We start from the raw sequence: 22587 nt of genomic DNA on the forward strand, positions 1-22587 counted from the left end.
CTGCTTCCAGAGCAAGCAGCTCACAGGCATGTGTGCCAGGGAACTCACCACTTCTGCTGGCAGAGGCAATAAAGATTCCTTCATTAAAATTGCCTCCACTTTCAGAAGTGCTGCTGATGCCATATTGCTCCTCTTGACAATCCTTGTGAATTATTGACTGGAGTGTATTCTGTACACATCTTGTAAAAATAACACAACTTCTGCTTTGAACTGTTCTGACTCTGGAATTTGATGAGATTCTTATGACTCCAGGACAGGAATAGGATGCTGAAACCTTTCCCATCCTGCAATGGGAAACCAGTGAATTAACTGGGAATCTCAATGTCTGTACCTGTAACACCAGGGACATATTTTGTACCACCAGTTAAAGTTAGAAGGGAAAGTAAAACCAACCACAGCAAGTACATTTCAAATTGTCCTCTCTGGGCTGTCATCCAGAACTCAACCATTTAAACCCAACTCATGTTTTTAAGACAAGTGACCTCTCATTTTCCACCAGCAGAAATTTTTAAGAACACAAGGAAAGCAAAAGTGCTAAAGAACATTTATTTTACTGCATCATGACATAAATCTTATTAACACTGTGCTTTGTTTAAATATTTAAATTATTCCCAAGTACATTAGTCCAGTAAGGGTTTGAATACCATAGGTGCTGGTGCTTTGGAATTCCAGATGTAGTAATCAGAAGAAATCAATTCCCGGGCTAAAGGGAAAAAACAGGCAAGAAAAATAAGCATTACAGGGTGCCTCACAATCAGACATTCCTTCATCCAAGTTAAGTGACTACTAATCCATCCTTACCAGTTTACAGAAAAGGTATAATGGCCTCTTTAAACTGTAAGACTCTTACTATTATTTGAAAATCGTTTCTGATAATGAGACATTTAAAGTCTCAGCTTCAATTACCTTTACTAATGTATCAGTCATGAGCTTAAAATTCAAACAGAGGTTAAGTCAAAAGCAGGTGGATGGCTTGGATTTTGTTCAATGAATATAAATTGCACACTCAATATAAAACATGAAAATGCTGCTTTTTCTGTGTTACAATTTAGGGCTGAGTGTGACCTGTCACAAAATTAACAGTGTAGACCATGCTTTTCAAAAGGCATTTACTGAGTTCTGCCACCATGACTGGCAGGAGTTGCAGCAGAGAGAGACAGCTACAAATAAAAATGCTTCCATCAGGCAGAGCTGCTCAGGTTTAATGAGTGCTTTCTGTGTGCCATTTAGGGTATTTTTGGTGCAGGCTTGGCAGTGCTCATGTGTTAACAAAAAGCAGATTTGGGCTATGCTTCACACATTCTGTGTAGAGCCACATCCACCAAGAGGTGATGGTGTAGTGACATTGACAGCAGCAGTGTCACCTTGCATGCAGCAGCAGAGCTCTGTACCTGGCTACTGCCAACCCACCTGAAATGTCTCTGACAAAGGTGTCCTAAACAAGGGGCCAGGTTAGGGAGGATCATTCCAAAAAAGTTCTGCCATTATGGAGAGCACAGGAACCAGCACAGGGCAGAGGGAGAGAGAGGCTGACTTTGTAAGAGAACTCATTTCAAAGGGAGAGGCCTGTCCCTACTCCAGGGATGCTTTAAACATCACCAAAAAAAAACCAACTCAAAAGCAGAGAACAAAAGCCCAACTTTAGTTATGTAATTTTAGTCACTGATAACTTCAGTTTATAACTTTAGTCAGTTTATAACTTCAATTCAATTTTAGCAACTCACATGCAGTAATTTTGGGCTTCCCTGGAACAAAGATCTGAACAGAATGCTGGTCTACGTAACATCCAGTAAGTGTGAAGTCTGGGATCCTAAAATACAGCTACAGAAAGAGAGGGAAAACACAATCAGATGCACATTTTCACCCTTGCTGTGCAAATCTGGCAATCTGTGTCACATGCTCTGCGTGTGCAAGGGTACTCCAAAGTGACAAGATGTCAAATCCTCTAGGCAGGGAAACAAAAATCCATGCTGAGAATGTGAGATTTTAAATCAATGTATCTTCAATTGAAGACAATAAGAATTGGCTACTGAGGCCTCTTTTCCCAGAGCCTGTGACTTACTTTGACATAAGCAGTGTTCCCAGTGCACACATAATCAGTCGGGTGCTCTTTGCCCGCGGTGCCAAAAGACAGAGTTCCAGTCAGGGAAACCTCCAAAGATTTGGGGAACTTCTGTCCTAAAGGCAGAGACAGCATCCATTAGATGTCCCACAGCTGTGCCCAGGCTGCAGAGAAGGAGCTGGAAGGGCAGTCACAGAGGGCAGGTCCTTACCAATGACCCAAACCAGGAGGCTTTTCTCCCTGAACAAATCCAGCTGGCCATAACTGACTTTGTGCTCTAACTGAGCAATGGGGCCCCTGCATGGGAGAGAGGAGAAACAAAACCACTGCAATCACTATCATTCAGCATTTGTTAATGCCTGTTTTGTTACAGAAAGCCAGGAAATGCTGACAGATGTTATTTATGTGCATACAGACCAATCACACCTATCTGAGCACACTGCTAATTTATGAGAAGAAATTACAGAGCAGGAGGAAATCACTGTGCTCTCAGCCCAGTAATCATAAAGGAGCTGTTGATGTTTTAGTTCACTGATAGTGCTTTACTAACACTATGATCAGCATCAGCAACTTTGTATCATCCCATCTTTGAATTTTCATGATAATTAGGTGGCAGCACGGTCGTGGCAGCTGTCAGAGAGGCTTAGATGAAAACTATCGTTTTAATTTGAAATAACTATATTTTTGATAAGCTGATCTGCAGCTAGGATTAGCAGTCTTAAGGAACAGGTAACCCTGAGCTGGAAGTGATCTCCAGCTTAATCCACCTGGGGGATTGTGGCAGTGTTTCATGTGAGAAGATACAACAGGGAAACAGGATGAGAAACTAAGTGTTGGGAATGTCATCAAATATTCTGGCATAATTCTGTATTCCACCTCATTTCACCAAGGTTGGTGTTCACTGGTAGCACCCTGATGGTGCATAATCTGTTATATTGAGCCCTGACAAGTTCATTTTGGGAAGATAACAGAGAAATGGAAGAAATTTATTTAGGTTTTCTTTATTCTTACCTGTTGAAGAAAGGTATACGAGCTTCACAGTACTCAAAAGAATTCTTTATGCTTTCATGGAGCTTTAAGTTAACTGTTATTTTTATCTGTGATCTCTCTTCAACGAGCTGGTAACATCCCAAAATTGGTGGAACAGGAACCTGGGAAAAACTATATTCATTCTCAAGATATATTAACACCATCACCACAAGATCAGTTATACAGTGTTCATTGATAAAGTAGTTTAAAAAAGACCCCAAACATTAATTAGTGACTGTGCTAAACTCTGCAGGCTGCTTGTGATAACAGAGACTTGGGGGGCATGCACTTGACATTTCAGCCTGGATATCAGGCTGATATTGAATTTGCCTAATTCAAGCATTTAAGTGGCTGATTTAAAGTAAGAGCAGCATTGCCAAGCAAAGAGATCAGTAACTCCTGAACATGACTCAGACAACTCAAATCCTTAAGTGCCTTCCAAGCAGTATATTACATAAAACCCATTTTATATAATGTTTTATTATCTATATTGGACTCAAACTCACTCCAGCATGCCCATGTGGGCTTGATGCCCACACAGGTGTTTTCATTTCTGTTTGAACACTCACAGAAATGTTAGTTGGGAGTGTGCTGTTACCTGGGAAGTGTAGTAGCACAGGTCAAAGGAATCTGAAGGAGGAATGAAAGGGAATTTGTAGGGCCCATTGTACACAGAGTCGTGCAGGGGCTCAGCACTGGTGGACAGCAGCATGGCAGGGTCCACGGAGGTGACACAGTGATGGACCACGATGTCCTGGAGCGGGGGAGCGTTGCTGGGCAGCGTCAGGCTCAGGGTGACGTTTGGTGCACATCCCTCGATGTCACACTGGGCAAAAGGACTCAAGACATTATTCTAGAATACCTGAATGGAGTCACAGTGAGATGTTCAAAAATAAATCACATTTTTAGCATTAAAAATAAATGAAATCCCTACCAATTTTCAGCTGGCTTCGATCATTAGTACTAACCACCAGTACTAAGACATCAGTCTCACTCACTTGCTGACAATTTAATTAATTAGGCTGTTTTCACAACATCCACTTAATGGATTCCAGCATGTTCTGGATGGCCTCTGTGGTTCCCTGCCAGCTCTGTCACAGCAGAGTGTCCCTTGTCCCATCCCCAGCAGGCCATGATCACACCTGAGCTTTCTTTCTGCATAGGGCCATGCACCCACCCTGCAAAGTGACCTGGGAATTGTCCCTCTGAGAGCAGGAAGCTGCTCACCCACACAGTCCCTACCAGCATGGCAGGAGGGAAACGACCCAGCCTTTGGAGTGCAGCATTTTGGTTGGCCTCCTCTGGAGATGAGATTCCCACTGCATGCAAATAATTAAATGCCCACTTTATTAGCAGGTCTCTCTCCTTGCAAAACACTGGCAGTTCCAAATACAGTGTGCCAAGATAATATTGTGTGCTTCCTAAGCACAATTCAGAACAAAGAATGAATGACTGTACAAATTACAGTTACAAATTTTAATATATTTTATAACTATTATGGATGTATTGAGTAAATAGTCCCCAGTTTGCAATATTAAACAATGACTTATTTTAATATTAAACAATGTCCAGGGAAGCCCATCCCTGGAAGTGTCCAAGGCCAGGCTGGACAGGGTTTGGAGCAACCTGGTCTAGTGGAAGGTGTCCCTTGTCCATGGCAGGGAGTTGGAATGAGAGGATCTTTAAGGTCCCTTCCAATCCAAAGCATTCTAGGATTCTACAATGAAAACCACTGTCACATACAAACCATCCAGAATAATTATACAACCAGTTTCTTTCTCCAGGTTCTTTATCAAATGTTCTTATGTCATGAAACACCAACATTTGTGGGATCAAAATGTTGTTGTAGCAGCATAAGGAATGACAGAAAATTAAACTTTCATTTGGTAGGAAAAATAATTAAAATGCTTATGTAAAGACACTTGTAGAAGCCATTTAGACATCTTAGCCTGGATATATTTTGTCTAATTCAGGCATTTCAGTGCTTTATTTAAAGTAAGGGCAGTGTGGCCAAGCAGTCACACCCCAGCACATGGGGTTCCATGCTGCTGTGTCCTTATCACAAAAGTTTCATACCTTGGTGTTTCTCGTGGGCAGTGTCTCAGAGCAATGACTCTTTCTTCTTCACAAAGCAACCAACTGACTCCAGTTCCTTCTCAACCAGCCAACCTACTCTTTTTCTCATTGGCTACAGCTGTGGCCTGTTCCCAATCTTGGATAATTGGCCCAGCTGCAACTCCTTAGGGGTAAGATAACCTTCTACATTATCTTTATTTTCTTATACTCTATCCTCCTACAGTCAAAGGTACCAGTAACTCCTGAATGTGACTCAGACAACAAAAATTGGGAAAATTTTCAATTCAATACATCATTTAACATCAAATGATGTAAACGATCCCACAAAAGTTGGTGTTTCATGACATAAGAACAGTTGATAAAGAACCTGGTAAAAGAAACTGCTTGTATAATTATTCTGGATGGTTTGTATGTGACAGTGGTTTTCACTGTAAAATCCCAGAACGGTTTGGTTTGGAAGGTACCTTAAAGATCACCACAAATGAGTATTTATTTTGCACAAAATGAGTATTTATTTTGCACAATAACTATGCACATCAAATGCTCTCACCTTTGTCACCAACATTTTTTCATAAAAATCCTTTCTTTGGGATTTTTTCCTCTTCTGGGAAGCTGAGGCCCCAGAAGAAGAATGTAAACAATTATTATCTGCTGCTGTGGAATATAGCAGGTGCACCTATGATTGGCCCATGTTCCATGTTTACAATTAAGGGCCAATCAGGACCAAGCTCTCTGGGACAGATTCACAGAGAGCTCTCGTTTATTCTATTCCTATTCTAAGCTTAGGAGCTTCTGAACTTTTCTCTCTATTCCTTTTAGTAGAGTCATAATGTATTACATATCATAAATTAATCAATCCAGCCTTCTGATCATGAAGCAAGATTCTCGTCTATCTCTCTCACCCTGAGGAACCCTTGCAAAGCCATGCAACAAACCTTGCAGTTCACAGCTCCATAAACTTGCCACGTGTCCACCGCATCCCTCTGGTCATACTGCATACACTTGACCTTCTCAGCGATGCAGACATTGACCTGGGGTTTGCCCTTGTAGCTGCTGGATCTCCAGGCTGGCTGCTCCTTGTCCGCAGGCATCTCCTGGATGTCCTCGAAGGAGCTGCTGAGGCTGCGGATGTTGGTGTTCAGGGGGGTGCCCAGGGGACAGGCCTGGATCAGCAGAGTCCGGAGCTGCCCCACCTTGCTGCTCAGCTCGGCCTCGTTTTTGCGGCTGGGAGAGACGTAGTCCATGATGCCCAGCAGCAGAGCCAGTCCCTGGGAGAGCCCTGTGACGGTGAGCAGGGCCGGCCGCGGCTCCAGGCTGCCCTCCACCAGCGGCACGCAGGCGTAGATGAGGCCGCTCTTGTGGAAGGCCAGCACGGGCCAGAGCTCGCCGGCGGCGGTGGGCACGGAGTGCACGCAGGAGTGGCTGATCCTGGTGCAGGTGTCCCTGTGCTCCACAAAGAGGTGCTCGTCCTCCAGCTTCAGCTCCAGGAGCAGGGCCTTGAGGAAGGCGCTGTCCGAGGGGATGGGGACGCGCGCGGAGCCGTTGAAGGTCTCGGCGCGCAGCTCCACCGTGGGGTAGCGCCTGCGGGGAGGGAATTGGAGCTGTTGGAACCCAGGGCACAGGGAATGTTCCTCTGTCTGCTGTGACGGGTCCTGACTCCTCTTGGAGTGACTCTGAGATACGCACAAGCCTCTTTTCCCAGCCCAGCAGTTGAAGGAGGAGTCAGAATTCTCCTGTTCTCATTCTCAAAGTTGTTTATTATTTTTTATCTATAACATTCTTTCTCCAACTCCCCAAGGTCTGTCTGGCAGGTTGGGCTGAGGCACACTGCCCACCTCAGAGGTGGTGTTGTCTTTTTATACTAAAAACTACGCGTACATTTGTCACAGACATCCTTTATGAAAAATCCTTTCCTTAGGATTTTTTCACCTGAGAAGCTGGAAGGCCTCAGGAACAAAATGTAAACATTGATTATCTGCTGCTGTGGGATGCAACAGGTGCATCTGTGATTGTCTCTGTGGTCTCATGTGGTTGTTTCTAATTAATGGCCAATCACAGTCAGCTGGCTCAGACTCTCTTTCCAAGACACAAACCTTTGTTATTCATTCTTTCTTTTGCTACTCTTAGCCGGCCTTCTGATTAAATCCTTTCTTCTATCCTTTTAGTATAGTTTTAATATAATATATATGATAAAATAACAAATCAAGCCTTCTGAAACATGGAGTCAGATCCTCTTCTCTTCCCTCATCCTCAGACCCCTGCAAACACTGTCACATACATTATTTACCATAAATTCTCAATACCCATCACCTGTGTTAGACAGTGAGCTTCTACTCTAAACCAATCTAAAAGTGCCAACATCATCCAGAAGATGAAGGCCAAGAAGAAGAAGGAAAAAGGACAAGGCACGCCCAAATTCCTCCATCTTGGGACCCCAAGCCCCCATTCTAAAAACCTCAAAAATATGTTTTTCACCCAGAATAACAATTATTCTACTTAAACTTTTGTGGCTTGCAAATCTTCATGTAAGGTTGGTAATTTTTTCCATGGGTCAAGATGAAAGGCACAGGGCTCTTGGGCTCTGTGCTGAGGTCTCTGAGCCCCCTGGGCAGAGATTCCCTCAGAGGAATCTCCTGGCTCTGACAGACTCCCAGAGAAGCACTGCAGCTCAGTGCCATGTGCTGCTGGAGCCCAGGGCACAGGGAATATTTCTGTCTGCTCTCAGGGGTCCTGACTCCCACAGAAGCACTGCCTTTAACCTCTGCCCATGGAGAAGGATTCCAAGACTTTGGGATAGACTAGAGTCTACCAGAGTGTGAAACAGATAATAGAGAATAGTGTAGATTGTCACAGGATGAGAAATGTAGGTTTTGGGGTTTTTTAGTATGGAAGTAGATAGGAAGCAAGAGGGAGGATTTTGGGCCTTGTTTCAGGTTTTTTCTTCTTCATCTACTCCATTTTCTGCAGTGCTGGTGGCACAGGATGATTGGGTGAGGAAAGCCATAGTGCAGAGATTACATGGACAGACAAGGGATGAGTTATTGGTAGAAAGGTGGAAATAAAGTACATTTGAAGAGTTAATTGGATGAAACAACTTTAAAAGATCTTGAAACTGTACACCTGTGGCCATTTTGTGGTGCTAAGTCTGATGTAGATGGTGTGCCAGAAATGTTGATAAGATAACAATAAACAACAAGCTGGAGACCCAAAAAGTCTGGTGCATCTCTCTGTCCTGGCACAGAACTGTCACAGGAGGGCTTCCCCCATCAGGGGAGTACCCTGGGGTCCCAAGGAGAGGGGCAAAACCCAGAAAGTGCCTTTGGGCCACCCAAAATATCACCCCAAAACAGTTTTCCAGGGCAGAACCTCCCAAGCCCTCTTCTGGCTGCAAAAGCATGATGAAAATCTTGGGATTTCTGATATTGGGTTTCTCTTCATTGTTCAAACAACTCCCCAAAACCTGCTGGGCCTGAAAATAACCTCGTGTACATGGAAGCCTGCAGCAACTTGATAGAAGCAGTGATGGGGTCAGAACACGAATTACTGTCAATAAAACCATTCCATGAATAGTTAGGATTCTTTCTAGCAAGTCTAAACTTTGAGTAAATACATTCACATGAGTAAACACCTATTTTTTAAAATAAAATGTGAATCTGTCCATCTATGCTGACTGCCACACAAAACAGGATTTTTGTATGACACTAAGGAATGACTCCCACCAGAGCAGAACTTCAAAATATTTCTAAGAGGTGAGATCACACTGAAGACAAGTTGTCAGATATTTAAGAAAATTATGTGCTATGTAAAAAAAATGCAACTACAACAGCTTTTTGCTTAGATAGAGTGTACTAGTGCTACAGCTTTTTTGCTATAACAATAATACCAATACCAATAATAATAACAATAATAATAATAATTCCACCCTGCACATGCAATATATATGACTTAAAAGCTTTATGACTTTTTCATCATTTCATTTTATCAAGTATATAAGATGTAATGATAATGTCATGGACAGAGGCTTTGTACAATTTAGAATTGCTATATTGTACCAAAACATATATTTCATTTCAAATTTTCTAGAGATAATATTTGAGGAATATCACATTAACTGTTTAAAACTATATCTGGGATTTTTTTGTCCTGCAGCAGTATTGTTTTTTAAAGGGGAGTGGGATGAATTTGTTTTCAAGGTAACCTTAATCCATCAAAAGGAACTGAGGATTGTCTTTTAATAGATAACTGAGAAAAGAAAAAAAAATTACTTCCATGAATGCACTGGTTTTGCCCTGATTTGGAACTGCAGACTCTCCTGACTGTCTCTTACATGAAGTCTGGTTTTCCTACATTCTGTTTTGTGGATTCCCTCAATAGCTATCCACAGACCCTTTAAAGTGCCCCTCACAGGTCACACACACAAAATTAAATCACTTTATGGATCATCTTGTAGCAGATGTTCTCAGATGTTTGTTTGCACTCAGAGCGATGCTTGCATGCCAACGTGGAATAAAAAAACTGCACAGATATATAAAGGCCCTCAGTTGGTGTCATTTTTTTACATCTTTTTAAGGACACACTGACAGCCTGCTTCCTAAACTTGCAACCCCAGCAGTGTGGGACTTTGTTATATCTGTGACCTCCATCTGCAGCACTTCCCTCCTGCTCCTGAGCACTCCCATGGATCTTATCCTGTGCCCTCTAAGTCCCACCTACATCATCTTCTCTTAACTGAGTAGCTGCAGGCAGCTAAACTTCCTCAGGCTTATTTTCAGTGACTGTGCTTTTTTTTTTTTTTTCATTCCTAGTCAGGCATCAAGGGCTTTTGGGGTTGTTTTATTTTTTTTTTTTTTGGTAAGGGAAAAGCAAACATAGACAGAGCAAAGCCAGAGCTACACAATTTGTAAACAGGATACAGATGACAGCAAAACCTCCCTGTGGTCTCACATTTTATTCTGGAGAGCAAAGAAACAAAGTGGGTTTCCAGCTCTAAAATTTATGAGGCTTTGCAGAGCCAGGGTGTTGATAAGAGGCTATGTGTAACCTTGGTGAGCAGCTCTTATTTTTGGCCAACATTTCCAAAACAAGGGAAGAGGAGATATTTCAGTCTTAGTCAAGTCCCAGTCTCTCTGCTCCATTTGCTGAAGCTGTCCCCACACCACAGCAGCCTCCTCCTCCTCCCACTGAATTTTACCAGCTAGGTCATTAGATCATTAGTTAGCCCTTCAAATCCCAGTTTTTCAGTATTCCCTTCTAGAAAGTGATGCCAACTTAAAAAAAAAAGAGATGAAAGTTTCCAGGGATGAATGAGCTTCGGTGACTCAAGAGAGAGACCGTCCTTGTTGCCTGAATTAAGTTATGATCAGCTCAAAAAAAAAAAAAAAAAAAGGAGGGGGGGAATGCTTTGATGTCCCTGATGTCTTCCCTGAGGTCAAAGATCAGGGCTCACGTATCTCCAGCTGAGTGCCTAAGTCCTGAAACCAACAGTTTCCATGTGATCCGGGCATTCTTTGTATTGTCTGCGTGCTTTGTTGAATTTAAGGTCAGTTAGGAGGATAAACTTGGGGCTTCCACAGCCCTATTATTTCCTCTGGGAACTTGAAAGATCTAAGTCTGGAAATCACTTGAAGCATCGAGGATGGTTTGCCCTTTTCAAAGGAGTGCCACTCCTTGTCTCGGGCGCTCACTGTGTGACAAGTCACTTCAGACACCGCTGTCACCACCCCCCTGCTCCGTGGTGATTACACTCTCGAGGTTTTGGGGACAAGGCTTTCTCTTTATCTGTGTTTGTAGAGGGGAGGCCTCATCTCTAGTCCTGTAGGTAATACAAGGACCATAATACTAATCCTAAAACAATCAGAGGAGTGTCCAATGGAGAGATCTGTCTGCACCTGAAGATGGAAGATAGTCTACTTACTTTTTTCTTGGTTGTTATTTTTTTCCCCACAAACTTTCCCTAGCCTCAGTTATTTTTCTTGTCACTGTCTGGATTTCTCTAAAGTCACAAAAATAAAAAAAAAAGGGATAACAAATCTTGCCAGCCCATCAAAAGTAACCTGCCTAGCCCAAAGTCTTCCTTTATACCTGCAAGAATTCTAAATAAAAACTGTTCCTTTGGAGGACTCTTTAGTGTTCAATAACATAAAAGTCCTCCAATAATAAAAAAAAAGTATTTATATGCAAAAAATTAATATCAAATAGAAAGCTGAATTTCTGTCTGAAACTCTATTTTAAGTGCAGCTATAGAACAATATGAAGAGAATATAAGTAAAATACAAGCAATAATATATGCTTTCTGTTTTGCCCATTTTGTTAATCTGACAGTATTTCACAATCATTGCCTTGTCCTTTACCATGTTAGGAAGGAGAAGAGCTGGGCAAAATGTTCACAGTGACAAAAAAGAAAGAGGAACAGAGCAAGGAAACTCACGTGCAAAATGCAGAAGCTGTGAAAAAGCTGCCATATTTAGTTAAAAGCACATTATGTGATCCTGATTCTGAACTTTGGAAAATCGGAGTCAGAAAAGCACAGCATCCAGCAGCACTGGGACAAGAGCAGGGATTTGTTCAGTATCAGATGGTTTTGGTGTTTTTGCATCTGCCTCACAGGGCAGCAGTGTCCCCCAGGACACCCAGACCCTCTGAACCCCCCAGGGCACCAGGATTTCCTTTAGAGCATCCAGACCCCCAGAGCACCAGGATTTCCTCCAGGGCTTCCAGACCCCTACAGCATCCAAATCCCCCAGAACACCAAGATTTTCTCCAGGACACCCATATCCCCAGACCCCCCGAACCCCCCAGGGCACCAGGATTTCCTCCACGGCTTCCAGACCCCTACAGCATCCGAACCCCCCCAGGGCACCAAGATTTCCTCTAGGAGACCCAGACCCCCAGAACATCAGGATTTCCTTCCCGGCATCCAGACTCCCAGAGCACCCGATCCCCTTAGAACATCAAGATTTCCTCCAGGACATCCAGAGCATCCGAACCCCCCACGGAACACCAGGATTTCCTTCAGAGCATCCCGACCCCTAGAACACCAGGATTTCCTCCAGGATACCCAGACCCCCAGAACATCAGGATTTCCTCCAGAGCATCCAGACCCCCAGTGCACCCGATTCCCCTCGGGAACATCCGCGCCCCCTGAGGGGGCTCTCCGCAAGGCGCCCGGTTCCCTCCACAGCACCCGGACCCCCAAGAGCACCCGGTGCCCCCAGGATCACCCAGGCCCCCGGGACCTGCCCAGCCCGCCGTGCCCGGTACCGTCGCTACCTGGAGAAGAGCACGGCGCCGCCGGCCGCAGGGTCGTGCCTGAGGAGCCACAGCGCCCGCAGGGCCATGCCGCCGGTGCCGCCGGTGCCGCCGGTGCCGATGGTGGCGGTGGTGGCGGTGATGCCGCCGGTGCCGATGGCAGCCGGGGAGGAGCCGCGGCCGCGCCGTGACCGCCCGGCGCAGCCCCATTTCCGGCGGGCGGAGGCGGCGCCGCGGCCGCCGCTGCTGCTGCCGGGGCGGGGGACACAATGGGCGGCAGCGGCGGGGCGGCGGCGGCGAAGGGGCGCTGAGGGGCCGCCGCCCTCCTTCCCTCCCTCCCTGCGGCCATGGCCACCACGGCCGAGCTCTTCGAGGTGGGTGCGGGCCCCGCGGGCTGGGCGGCGCTGGCCGGGCCGGCTGGGCTGGCTGAGGGGATGCGGCGGCCTCTCCCCGGGGAAGGGCGGGCGGTTGTGGGGCTGGGGAAGCGGGGCAGCCCCGGTGCCGCCCCGCGGGTGCGGTGCCCGCCGTGCCCCGCTGCAGGGCCTCTCTCCCGGCCGGCTGCCGGGTGCCGGCAGCGGGCGGGTGACAGGGCCACGCCAGGCCCGGCCCCGCGATCCCTCTGCTGAAGGCACCCCCTGGTCTGACCCCGGCACGGCGGTGTCAGTGGGGCTGGGATGGAATAAAGAAATGACTTTGCCCTCCCTTTACCCGCGGTGGAAGTGAGGAAGGAGAATGGCTCAGCCAAGGCCACGCAGAGCAGGGCAAGAATAGCAGGAGTCTGTCACATTCTTCCCCTGGAATTACAGAATGCCCTAAGGTGGAAGAGACGTACAAGGATCATCTCCCCTCCTGAAGGGAGCCTGCAAGAAAGATGGACAGGAGACTTTTTACGGGAATGTGTAGTGACAGGACAGGGGGAATGGCTTCAAACTGAAGAGAGCAGGTTTAGGTTAGATATTAGGAAGAATGATATCACTCTCTCGACTGTGAGGGTGGTGAGGCCCTGGCACAGCAAAGCTGTGGCTGCCCCTGGATCCCTGGAAGTGCCCAAGGCCAGGTTGGACAGGGCTTGGAGCAACCTGGGATAGTGGAAGGTGTCCATGCCCATGGCAGGGGATGGAACAGGATGATCTTTGAGGTCTCTTCCAACCCAAACCCTTCTGTGATTCTGTGGTCTCAGCCTCTGGCCTGGGCCGTGAGCTCTCATGATGTGACATGTGATAAGCAGAAAATGTGTGGTGTCCCCATTCCTCTCCACAGGGACATGGTGCCATCCCCAGGTGTCCTGTATGTGCTCTCCAAGTCACTCAAGAGCTGGTTGTTCTGCTGGTTTGTCACTGGGACTCACTCTGCCCAGCCTTCAGGAAAGGGTCTTCCTGTTTCTCTGGCAGTTCCTACATCTGGGCTTCGTGTAAATGCATTGTGTGCATTTGAATTTGTGAATCATTGTGATGGCACACGAGTGTTATGACTCACTTCTTTTGGTTTGCATAGCTTTAAAAAATGGCAGGACTAAAATACTGTGTTCCTGTAGCTGGATGCCAGGTTTTGTACCCTCCCTGCACCACTCTAGGAGCCCCTTGGTTTCCCAGCACGATGACAGTGCCATTCTGGTGTTTGTGGGGTGTTGAGTGTGAGGTAATTTGAATATGGAAAGAAAACTGTGTGTTTTGGCTGCTTTGGGTCGTGCAACAACTTTTTCCATTTTGCAATAGCAATAAGCATGAAATTGCAAATTAGGTGAGACTTTTGCCTGAAGTTTGGGGCTAGAAATTTTGTTTTTCCAGCATGGAATTCAGTATTTCTGTCTCTCCTGCTTTCACTTCTGTTTCATTCCAAAGGCAAGAGAGTTTTTGTTGATGTCCACTAATTTAATGTTGCCTACTTGGTTAGTTTGAAATTTTATATAAGAACATAAAAATGTGCTTGTTATGGGAGTACCCCTAAGCTGTCTTCTGAGGTTGAAATTTCATTACCATATTTTCATGAGTGTGTGATTTAAGTAAATTTCAGTACAGATATGGGAAATTGTGTAGCAGAATCTGTGCTGAAAATGTGCACAACATGGACTGAATTCTTCCTCACATAACTTAATAGTGGATACTTCTAAACTGGTTTTTAATCTGGCTGTGTCCAGTGTAGTTTCATTTGTAAACACCAGATCAAACCAGGTTATGACCCACTTCAGGCATATCTCTTATTAAATCAGGAGTATTGGCTGAATGGATGGGATCACGTTAATTCATCTGGAACCCGAGGGAAGTTCAAAGCTGGAGAAATTGACTGTTGGGGCTCATCTGATAACAGGCAAAGGACTTGCAAATGACATTTGTAACAGCTGATTTTCAGCAAGTTCTGCAGAACAGGATAGGGGACTTAAAACAGGAGTTAGGCTGTCAGCTGTGAGTAACCCTGCTATCAAGATAGCATTTTAAAAAGCAAATGTGTGTGGAAGGTGCAAACTAAAGTAAAAATTTCTGGATCTGCAGTGGAACCTGGAAAATCATGTCTTAGAAAGACACTGTTGAACTTCATGTGTTCCTTATAAATCAAGTAGATTATTTTTAGCACATCCTTTGTGGAAAATTGGAAGAAAAAGCTCATTTTATTTCTTCCTTGATTGATATCCTGCACATAATATCCACTCCAGTTAATATTTATTAAATAATATACAACAGTACTTATATTATTAAAAAACTGAAGGACAGATCTCCTGTTTAAATGTTCTTGGAAGAATAGGTATTTCCTATGAAAGTGCACCCAAGGAATATTTAGATGTTTGTAGAGGCATGATGGGTGAAAAAAGATGGACATTATAATATTTTTTGGCCTTCTGAGGTATCTAAATCAGATTTCCTTAGGAGAAGAGGCTTGCAGAAAAACTTTGAATGTTTTTTTACAAAAATTAAAACATATTCAAAGCCATTATATGTGTGGGGGTGAATTATCTTTCAGAAGGGAGAAGTGTAGCAAATGTTATCTGCACACACAGAGTGTCAGTAAAACCTTTATTCAGGGTTCTTGCACACTTGGCTGTGGTATCCTTGTAACCAGAGTGGTGCCTCAGTTGAATTACAGGATTCAGAGGAAAAAATGTGGATTTTCATATAAAGGAGGAGTCCTGCAAGGAGCCCTGAGGTAATTGGGGAGCTGGAGGCCTCCCCTAAGGGAATGCTACTGCTCTGAATGACTCATTTCACCTAGAATTAAATTCCAAAAGTGTTCCAAACTTTTAGACACCCAGGTGGCATAAGGAGGGAATTAACACTTGGCATGAAAACCTGACATTGTGGCTTTGATGAAAAGGATTCTTGCAGAGGAAACTTCACCTTGTGTATCAGGAAGGACCTGGTTCAAGAGATGAGAGACTTGCAGGGAAATTGTTTTTATGTGGGATCAACCAGTTATTTTTGAATTTTAGCCAAGGGGGCTGAGCACAACTTGAGTCAGTCTGTGCATGAGGAGTTACTGAGTGATAAAATTTCTGCCGGGTCTGTCAGGATTTAGTGTGTAACAAAGTATATTTAAAATATTTTATCTTCCTGGTTAGTGGCTGGTTCGGACTGGATAGGGCACAATTTGTTTCTGGGGAGACAGACCTTGAACAGGCAATATTTGCTTTTCAGCCCTTGGTTTTACTTTCAAAACTAACTCTGTAATGCTGGTTTTTCCTTCCTTATTCCTTGTGACAAAGTTTCAAACATAGTGATACAGTAACCAATGTAATACCTGTTGAGATCTGTTTATTTTTTACTATTTTCATTTTTTAATCCAAATTTTACCAAAAGCAGTGGTGGCATATTCAGTTGTTTCACCAAATACTCCTATTAGCCAGAGCCACTCCCAGCTCTGTTTTGGGTTGTTTCACACTTTTAGAACTGTTGTTTCTTATAATTCAAAAGCTTTCTATAAAATCCTGGGGGTTGTGAGAGTACTTTTCTTACTGGTCTTACAAGTGCTGATGTTAGCACCTAATCACTGCTGCTGAAGTGATAAATATTATATTTTTATTAATGATAGAAATTGGACTGTGTTTAGAGTAATTTAGTATTAACTATATGATGAAATGTTTCAGCTGGTGTAAGTGTTAAGCCAGCTAAAATTGGAGGTCTTGGGTTTATAAATGAGGCCTCTGCCTTCAGAAAATGTTGTTGGGTGGAGAAATAATCTTAACTCTTAATCCCTGAGTGGTGTTTTATGGAAGAACCAGCAAATATTATGTGTAACCTTGAGTTTTAGTATCACTCATGCCCTGTTTTTTCTACTTGTAGAAATCAAATTCATCCTCTGTTTTTATGCCTTTTTTCCTCATTTTTGCCTGCTCTGTTTCTGCAGCTGCACTTGGTTTGCATCCAGTGGGATGCTGGGATTTTTGGGCTGGGTTTTTTTGGTCAGTTCTGTGTGTGATGCCATGGTGTGACAGAGTTGAACAACTATAAAAACCTCCTTATTTTGCCTCATCATTTTTGTGGGCAGATGAATTCTCTGATGTTTTGCTGATGGCTGGCTCAGGGTGGTGTAACCTCTCAAAATCAGGCACTTTGGAATGACAAGCCACAAACTCAGCTGCAAATAATGTCATTTACAGCCAGCTCTTCACAGACCTGCAGCACAATCTTTGCAACCAGCCTGATAATATCTAAACTTAATCTTCCAACTCATCATATTAAAAGCTGTGTTCTCAACAATAAATTTGTGAGCCCAAGAGGTGATGGAGTAATTGCCAGCACTGTACTTTTGATTATAGCAAAGCTTCTAAACACTTTCCAAATGAGGTGTGAGCACCTGCTGAAGGAGCAGCCTGCTGTGGCACTTTGTAAAGGGATTTTCTTGATTTTCTTCTGTGGCCAGGAGCCTTTTGTGGCAGATGAATACATTGAACGACTGGCATGGAGAACACCTGGGGGAGGTTCCAGAGGTGGAGAAGCTTTCGATCCCAAAAGGTAAAAAAAAAACAAATCAAATTGCACAATGGTCAAAGTGGATGTATCTCTGATTGTACTGTTTTATTCCACATATATTCAATATATTTATTCCACACAAATCTGTATGTAGTGGTAAATGATAAGTGTTGTGTGTCCAAGATTTTCATATGGGAAAATTGTTAACATTTGTGACCATGAGCCAATTATTCAGAACTAATTATTCAGTAATGAGTAGGGAAAGTCGCTTTCTGATTGAGACCTTTTGAATGAAGGAGAATTGATATTGTTTCTGCCTGCAAGACAGTTGCTGGATTCAAGCAAAATATCACTGCTATGATATTTAAGCCAATTTAATGAGTTCCTTACTTTAGTTTCCTGAGCTGCCTTGTTTTAAGACACAGTAATTTGTAAATAAAAGGCACAAAAAGGTAGAACAGCAAGAGAGGCAGCTCTGGGGATGAGATCTCATGATAAACTGATCTGACTGACTAAAATGTCAGCAAATGAACCTGACACAGTCAAAGGACATTTCTTCTGGAGCACTCTGCCTCTCTGGAGGCATCTGAGGAGAAAAAGGATATTGTTGAATTTCTAGCAAGATGCTGAACTCTTGACATTCAGTCTGAGGCCTGGTGTGATGGAAGCAGGAAGAAGCCTGGAAATGCACAACATTATTCCCTGGAGCTCTTTCCCTGTGCTTGTGCCCAGTGTATACATTAGGGTGGTTCATGATTTGCACAAATTCCTACTTAATTGAACAGATTTTCTGTATTTCTGCTGGTTTGCTTGTGTGAACTTCTGCGAGGCAACTTCCTCCCAGATATTCTTCAGGACAAGCAGGTGAAAACCAACAGCAAATATTTTTCTTGTGGCATCTTCTAGTATTGGGCAGGGAGCCAAAAATTAATATTGAAAAAGAAATTAATATTGAAAAAGAAATAGATTTTGGTGTCTATTTTTTTCTTTTCTGTTTTCTGCTAGAAAGAGTATTGGAGTTTTTATTTCTCATCTGTGAACCTGAGCAGCAGCTGCCTCTTCTGCTTCTTTCCTTTCTCAATATACTGAGCAGTGCTGCTGAATTAAGTGAAGAGTTGCCACAAGACCTGTTTAAAAAACAAACCCCAGCCTGAATCAGTTTGTTAAAATTAATAGAGACTGCCTGCATTTCTCTAGGCTTTTGTTTGAAAGAATGCTTTGTGTCACTGCTGTTTAAATTTGATTTTCAATGTACTTCTGTAAACTCAGATGTGTTCCTTGTGGCTTTCTGTGGAATCTGCTGCAATTGTGCAGATTGCTCTTGGGCCTCTGGCAAGCAGGGAGTGAGGGAGAGGAGTCACCAACATTTGCCTCAGTCCAGTTTTCTTTAAGTTGTGCCCTCAAGTAACTGACTGGGCTGAAAGCCTCTTCTGACATTAAACCTGGACAGCAAAATTCTGAAATGTTTCAGATGTTTTCAGTTCTTACCATGAGCTTTATGGCTGTGGAGAATCCATTCTGTGACCAGTGACTGGGAGATTTAGAAAATAAGAGCTGAAAATATGACAGAAATGGGACAGAATGGACAAAATTAATGAGAAAGAGAGATGTTGAGAATGGAATGAAAACAGAGGGAATTCAAGAATGCATTCAGATGTGCTGTGATTGGGAGGAGTAAAATGTGAGTCTGAAAGAAAAGTTCAAGATGGGAAAGGGCAGAAAAACCCTCTAAAATGGGTGTAGGAAGAAGTGAAATCAGAACAATATTATGAAATTATCCTGTATCAGTTACTTATTCATAATTACTCATTGTAATGCTGATTTCCAACTTTTCAGTAACATGTAGAGAATATTTTTCTGCTGTATCCCTTACAATGAAGGGATGTAGTTGCCTCAGCTTTCTTTGCCTATGAAATGATTTCCCAATGATTTCCATTTTTCTTATTTAGGGAAGATGGGGATGTAGGGATTTCTGTATCTGTGGCAGAGCCATATTCTTGAGGGATTAATATTTTGGTGTTCCTCTTTCCTTTGGCCCACCATGCACAGAGTTTTTATGTTGTCATAGAGTGGTACACTAGGGTGTTGTAATTTTAAACAAAATTTTAGAAACAGAATTTTTCTAAAATACTTAATGTTATTATTATTAATAATAATATTTTCTAAAATATTTAAATTTATTTATTTAAATCTTCAATCTAGAAACATTTCTAAGTTGGACATAGTTAGATCAGCCTTGTGTGCAAGTTGCTTCATTTTTTGAGGTGTTTTAAACTCTTCAGAAGACAGTGTCTTTCAAACTAAAGTCTGTTTTCCTGTATTTTATTCTAAATCAGATTATTGGAAGAATTTGTAAATCATATCCAAGAATTACAGGTAATGGATGAAAGGATTCAGAGGAAGGTGGAGAAACTAGAACAGCAGTGCCAGAAGGAAGCAAAGGAATTTGCCAAGAAAGTACAAGAGCTGCAGAAAAGCAACCAGGTAAATCCAAGGGGAAGCTGTGCAAGTTTTCAAAGCATCCTGTGCTCCTTTAACCTTTCTTGGTGCCAGGTGTTGCTGTTTGAGATAAGAATAAAGGGGGGTTGATGACACTCTCCTGTCAAAGGAGGCTCATCTGCATATTTGTCCAGGTTTAGAGCAAATTTGGGGAAGAATCCCCCAAAGGAGCTCCGGTGGGAAAAGCAGATCCAATCGGCCCAACTGGTCCGGGAGGGAAAAAATACCTCCTTGGAGAAAGGTGGAAAAAACTGTTTATTAAACCAAAGTATAAAGTATAAACCAAGTAAAACCAAAACAATATCAAACAATGAGACCCCTTGCCACTCTAAAAGAGATGACAAACTGAGAAAACCCTGGGTTGTAGCTCGCTCAGTCTCTGATCTGGGGTTGTCCCAGGCCCGGCCCAGTGGGCCACAGCTGCAGCTGCCGGTGCTCTCCTGGGTGTTCAGTCCAGAGGTCCAAAGAAAAAAAAAAAAAAACAGTCCAGGGAATTTCTTTGCCTCAGCTAGCTAAAAACTAACTAAAAAGCAAAAGAAGAGCTCTGTCCCGCTGTCTGTCTGCAGACAACAACAGTCCAGGAGCAGGAATGTGGAGGAGTGAGTGCAGTGTCTGAAAACAAACTGCTGCTTCTTCTCTCCCCCCCTTCACTCTCTGGAACACTCTTAAAGGTGCAAAACTTATTATTCAACATAAACAGAATGAGATGATTGGGGATAAAAGCATCATGTAGTCAACCCAGGACAATGTTGCATGAAGGAGTGTTAGCAATGCTGAAAGTGGGCAGTCTTCATAATCATTTAAAGACAAACACTAAGCTTAATTTGGGTTGTGTGTAATTAATTAATTAGCAGTTCTGAGATGCAGCACCTACATTCACTCCATCCTGAAGGAAATCTTGTGTTTCCTGAAGTAGATGGAATGGAAATCATGATTTTAGTGTCTGTGTTCTCCAGGTTGCCTTCCAACATTTCCAAGAGCTGGATGAGCACATCAGCTATGTGGCAACTAAGGTCTGTCACCTTGGTGACCAGCTGGAGGGGGTAAACACGCCACGGCAACGGGCTGTGGAGGCTCAGAAGCTGATGAAATACTTTAATGAGTTTCTGGATGGAGAGCTGAAGTCTGATGTTTTTACAAACTCTGAAAAGGTAAGAGCTGTCAGCGGGATGAAAGCAGTTCAAAGCAATAAGCGGGACTGCCCTAATTACAAGCTGCTACCATGACTTACCATGGTCAGACTTCAAACCACTGAGTGACTGACTTGTTAAAGTTTCATTGTTCTGAAATGGAAATTAACAACACTGGGCTGCAGATTGCTGATAAAGCATTTGTATTCAGCCATGCTTAATGTGGCAATGTTGGCATTTTTCATTTTATGAAATTATCGGAGATTTGGGAAACGCTGGGAGGGCAACTTTGGAGTGCAATACAATATCTGCCTGTTCCCTTTGAACCCCTTGCCTCAGATCCATCCTGTAAAGCAGAACGTTTCTGAATGCAACTTCTTTGTGCAACTTTGCTCTGTTGGGTCAGTCCACTGGCCTTGGATACCTTTTTGTCACAGCATGCCTTTGGGCTTTGTGTAGTCCTGTGGTTATGTCTCCACCCTTGGAATTTAGAGGAACCAGGCAGGAAAACTTCAAAGAAATGTTCAAGCATTTTGTTTTTCTTGTGCTTCAAGAGTACGTTCATGAAGCAAATATAATCTGAGTGGTGTGACAAACAGAAATAAACTGAAGGAAGAAAAATCCAGCTCTAAGCAAAAGGACACATTGGATTTCTCAATGCAGTTTAAATAAAGTTGTTGGTTTGGGTTTGTTGGGGTTTTTTTAATGTATCCTGAAAAATCTTCCTTTCCTCCTTAAATTCTGTGTAGTGCTATGCTTGAAGTCAGGAAAAAAATTACAATATGTGGAAACAGCAAACACTTGATTTGCACATTCAGCAGAAAAATCTGTGCTTGAAATGTGCAGCTCATGGAAGACCTGAGAACAGGTTAATAGTCACCCCCTCCCCACTGAGCTGGAGGTGTCTCTCAGGGAAATGAAAAGCTAATCATTTTATATAGTTGTATTCCCAAGGAGTCACTTGCACAGTGCCTTTTGATTCATGGTCTGTGGATGTGTGGTAATTACCAGTTGATAGCTTGCCCTAATTCAAGAGAGAGCAGAGGAAAAACTGATTTCCAATGGAAACAGAAAGGTTTCAGCATAAAGGAAGTTGTTCTATGGACAGCCTTCCCCAGAGCTGCATAAATTCTTTCTTTTTTCCTGAAGAGTAATAAAACATGCATTTTACCAATATTTAATGGCAGCATGGTGAATAACAAAACATAAGTTAGAGAATTGTTGTCTGCTGAAGAGGCTCAAAAATTCAGCTTTATTGCTAAATTAAAGTTTCATGATACATCCTGTTGGAGAACCAGAAAAATTTGGTAGATAAATAGGGTGAACCTGGAAATTTGTAAATAAATGAACCTCTGTGCACCCCAAAGAATAGTAAGATATTCATCAAATCTGGAGGAAGACAAATGTAAAGGCCCTGAGTCTTGTGCCAGTCTGGTGGGGAAGGGTGTGGGAACACAAATAAGAATTTCTGGATACAAGTTATCTTACTGGGGCTAATTTCAGCCAGGTGAATTCCTGAACTTTTCCCCCTGATTTAAACAATAACTTGAAGAAGTGTTTGTAAAAAAGCCTGCCCAGACAGAAGCTGTTACATCTTAATGCATCTTTGTACTAAAAATACTTCTAAAGTACGAGATGGTAA

The 22587-nt window shown here is 43.1% G+C and overlaps 2 protein-coding genes across 4 annotated transcripts in view; one reads left to right on the plus strand and one right to left on the minus strand.

The window, feature by feature from the left end:
* Positions 1 to 525: 525 nt before the first annotated feature.
* AP5M1 (adaptor related protein complex 5 subunit mu 1) lies at positions 526 to 12611 on the minus strand. 2 transcript variants are annotated; one of them, XM_074544003.1, is made up of 9 exons: positions 12437 to 12611; positions 11595 to 11708; positions 6103 to 6748; positions 3690 to 3917; positions 3074 to 3213; positions 2274 to 2359; positions 2063 to 2178; positions 1725 to 1821; positions 526 to 703 (listed from the first exon to the last, which is right to left on the minus strand). In XM_074544003.1, exons 1-9 carry the CDS (start codon positions 12502 to 12504, stop codon positions 621 to 623), a joined length of 1578 nt encoding a protein of 525 aa, XP_074400104.1. In that variant the 5' UTR covers positions 12505 to 12611; the 3' UTR covers positions 526 to 620. The 2 variants fall into 2 exon arrangements, with proteins under 2 accessions (XP_074400104.1, XP_074400105.1); XM_074544004.1 differs by lacking the exon at positions 11595 to 11708 and having other exon boundaries at positions 12437 to 12610.
* Positions 12609 to 22587, plus strand: part of EXOC5 (exocyst complex component 5) — a 28791-nt gene continuing 18812 nt past the window's right edge. The window contains exons 1-4 of one of the 2 annotated variants that reach the window (XM_074544001.1): positions 12609 to 12789; positions 17267 to 17358; positions 19653 to 19800; positions 20772 to 20966. In XM_074544001.1, coding sequence (XP_074400102.1) covers positions 12763 to 12789; positions 17267 to 17358; positions 19653 to 19800; positions 20772 to 20966 — 462 coding nt within the window. In that variant the 5' untranslated portion in view covers positions 12609 to 12762. The remainder of the gene's footprint in view (positions 12790 to 17266; positions 17359 to 19652; positions 19801 to 20771; positions 20967 to 22587) is intronic. The other variant, XM_074544002.1, reaches the window with a different exon arrangement.

This window comes from Zonotrichia albicollis, chromosome 6, assembly GCF_047830755.1.
Source record: "Zonotrichia albicollis isolate bZonAlb1 chromosome 6, bZonAlb1.hap1, whole genome shotgun sequence".
Taxonomy (NCBI): Eukaryota; Metazoa; Chordata; class Aves; order Passeriformes; family Passerellidae; genus Zonotrichia; species Zonotrichia albicollis.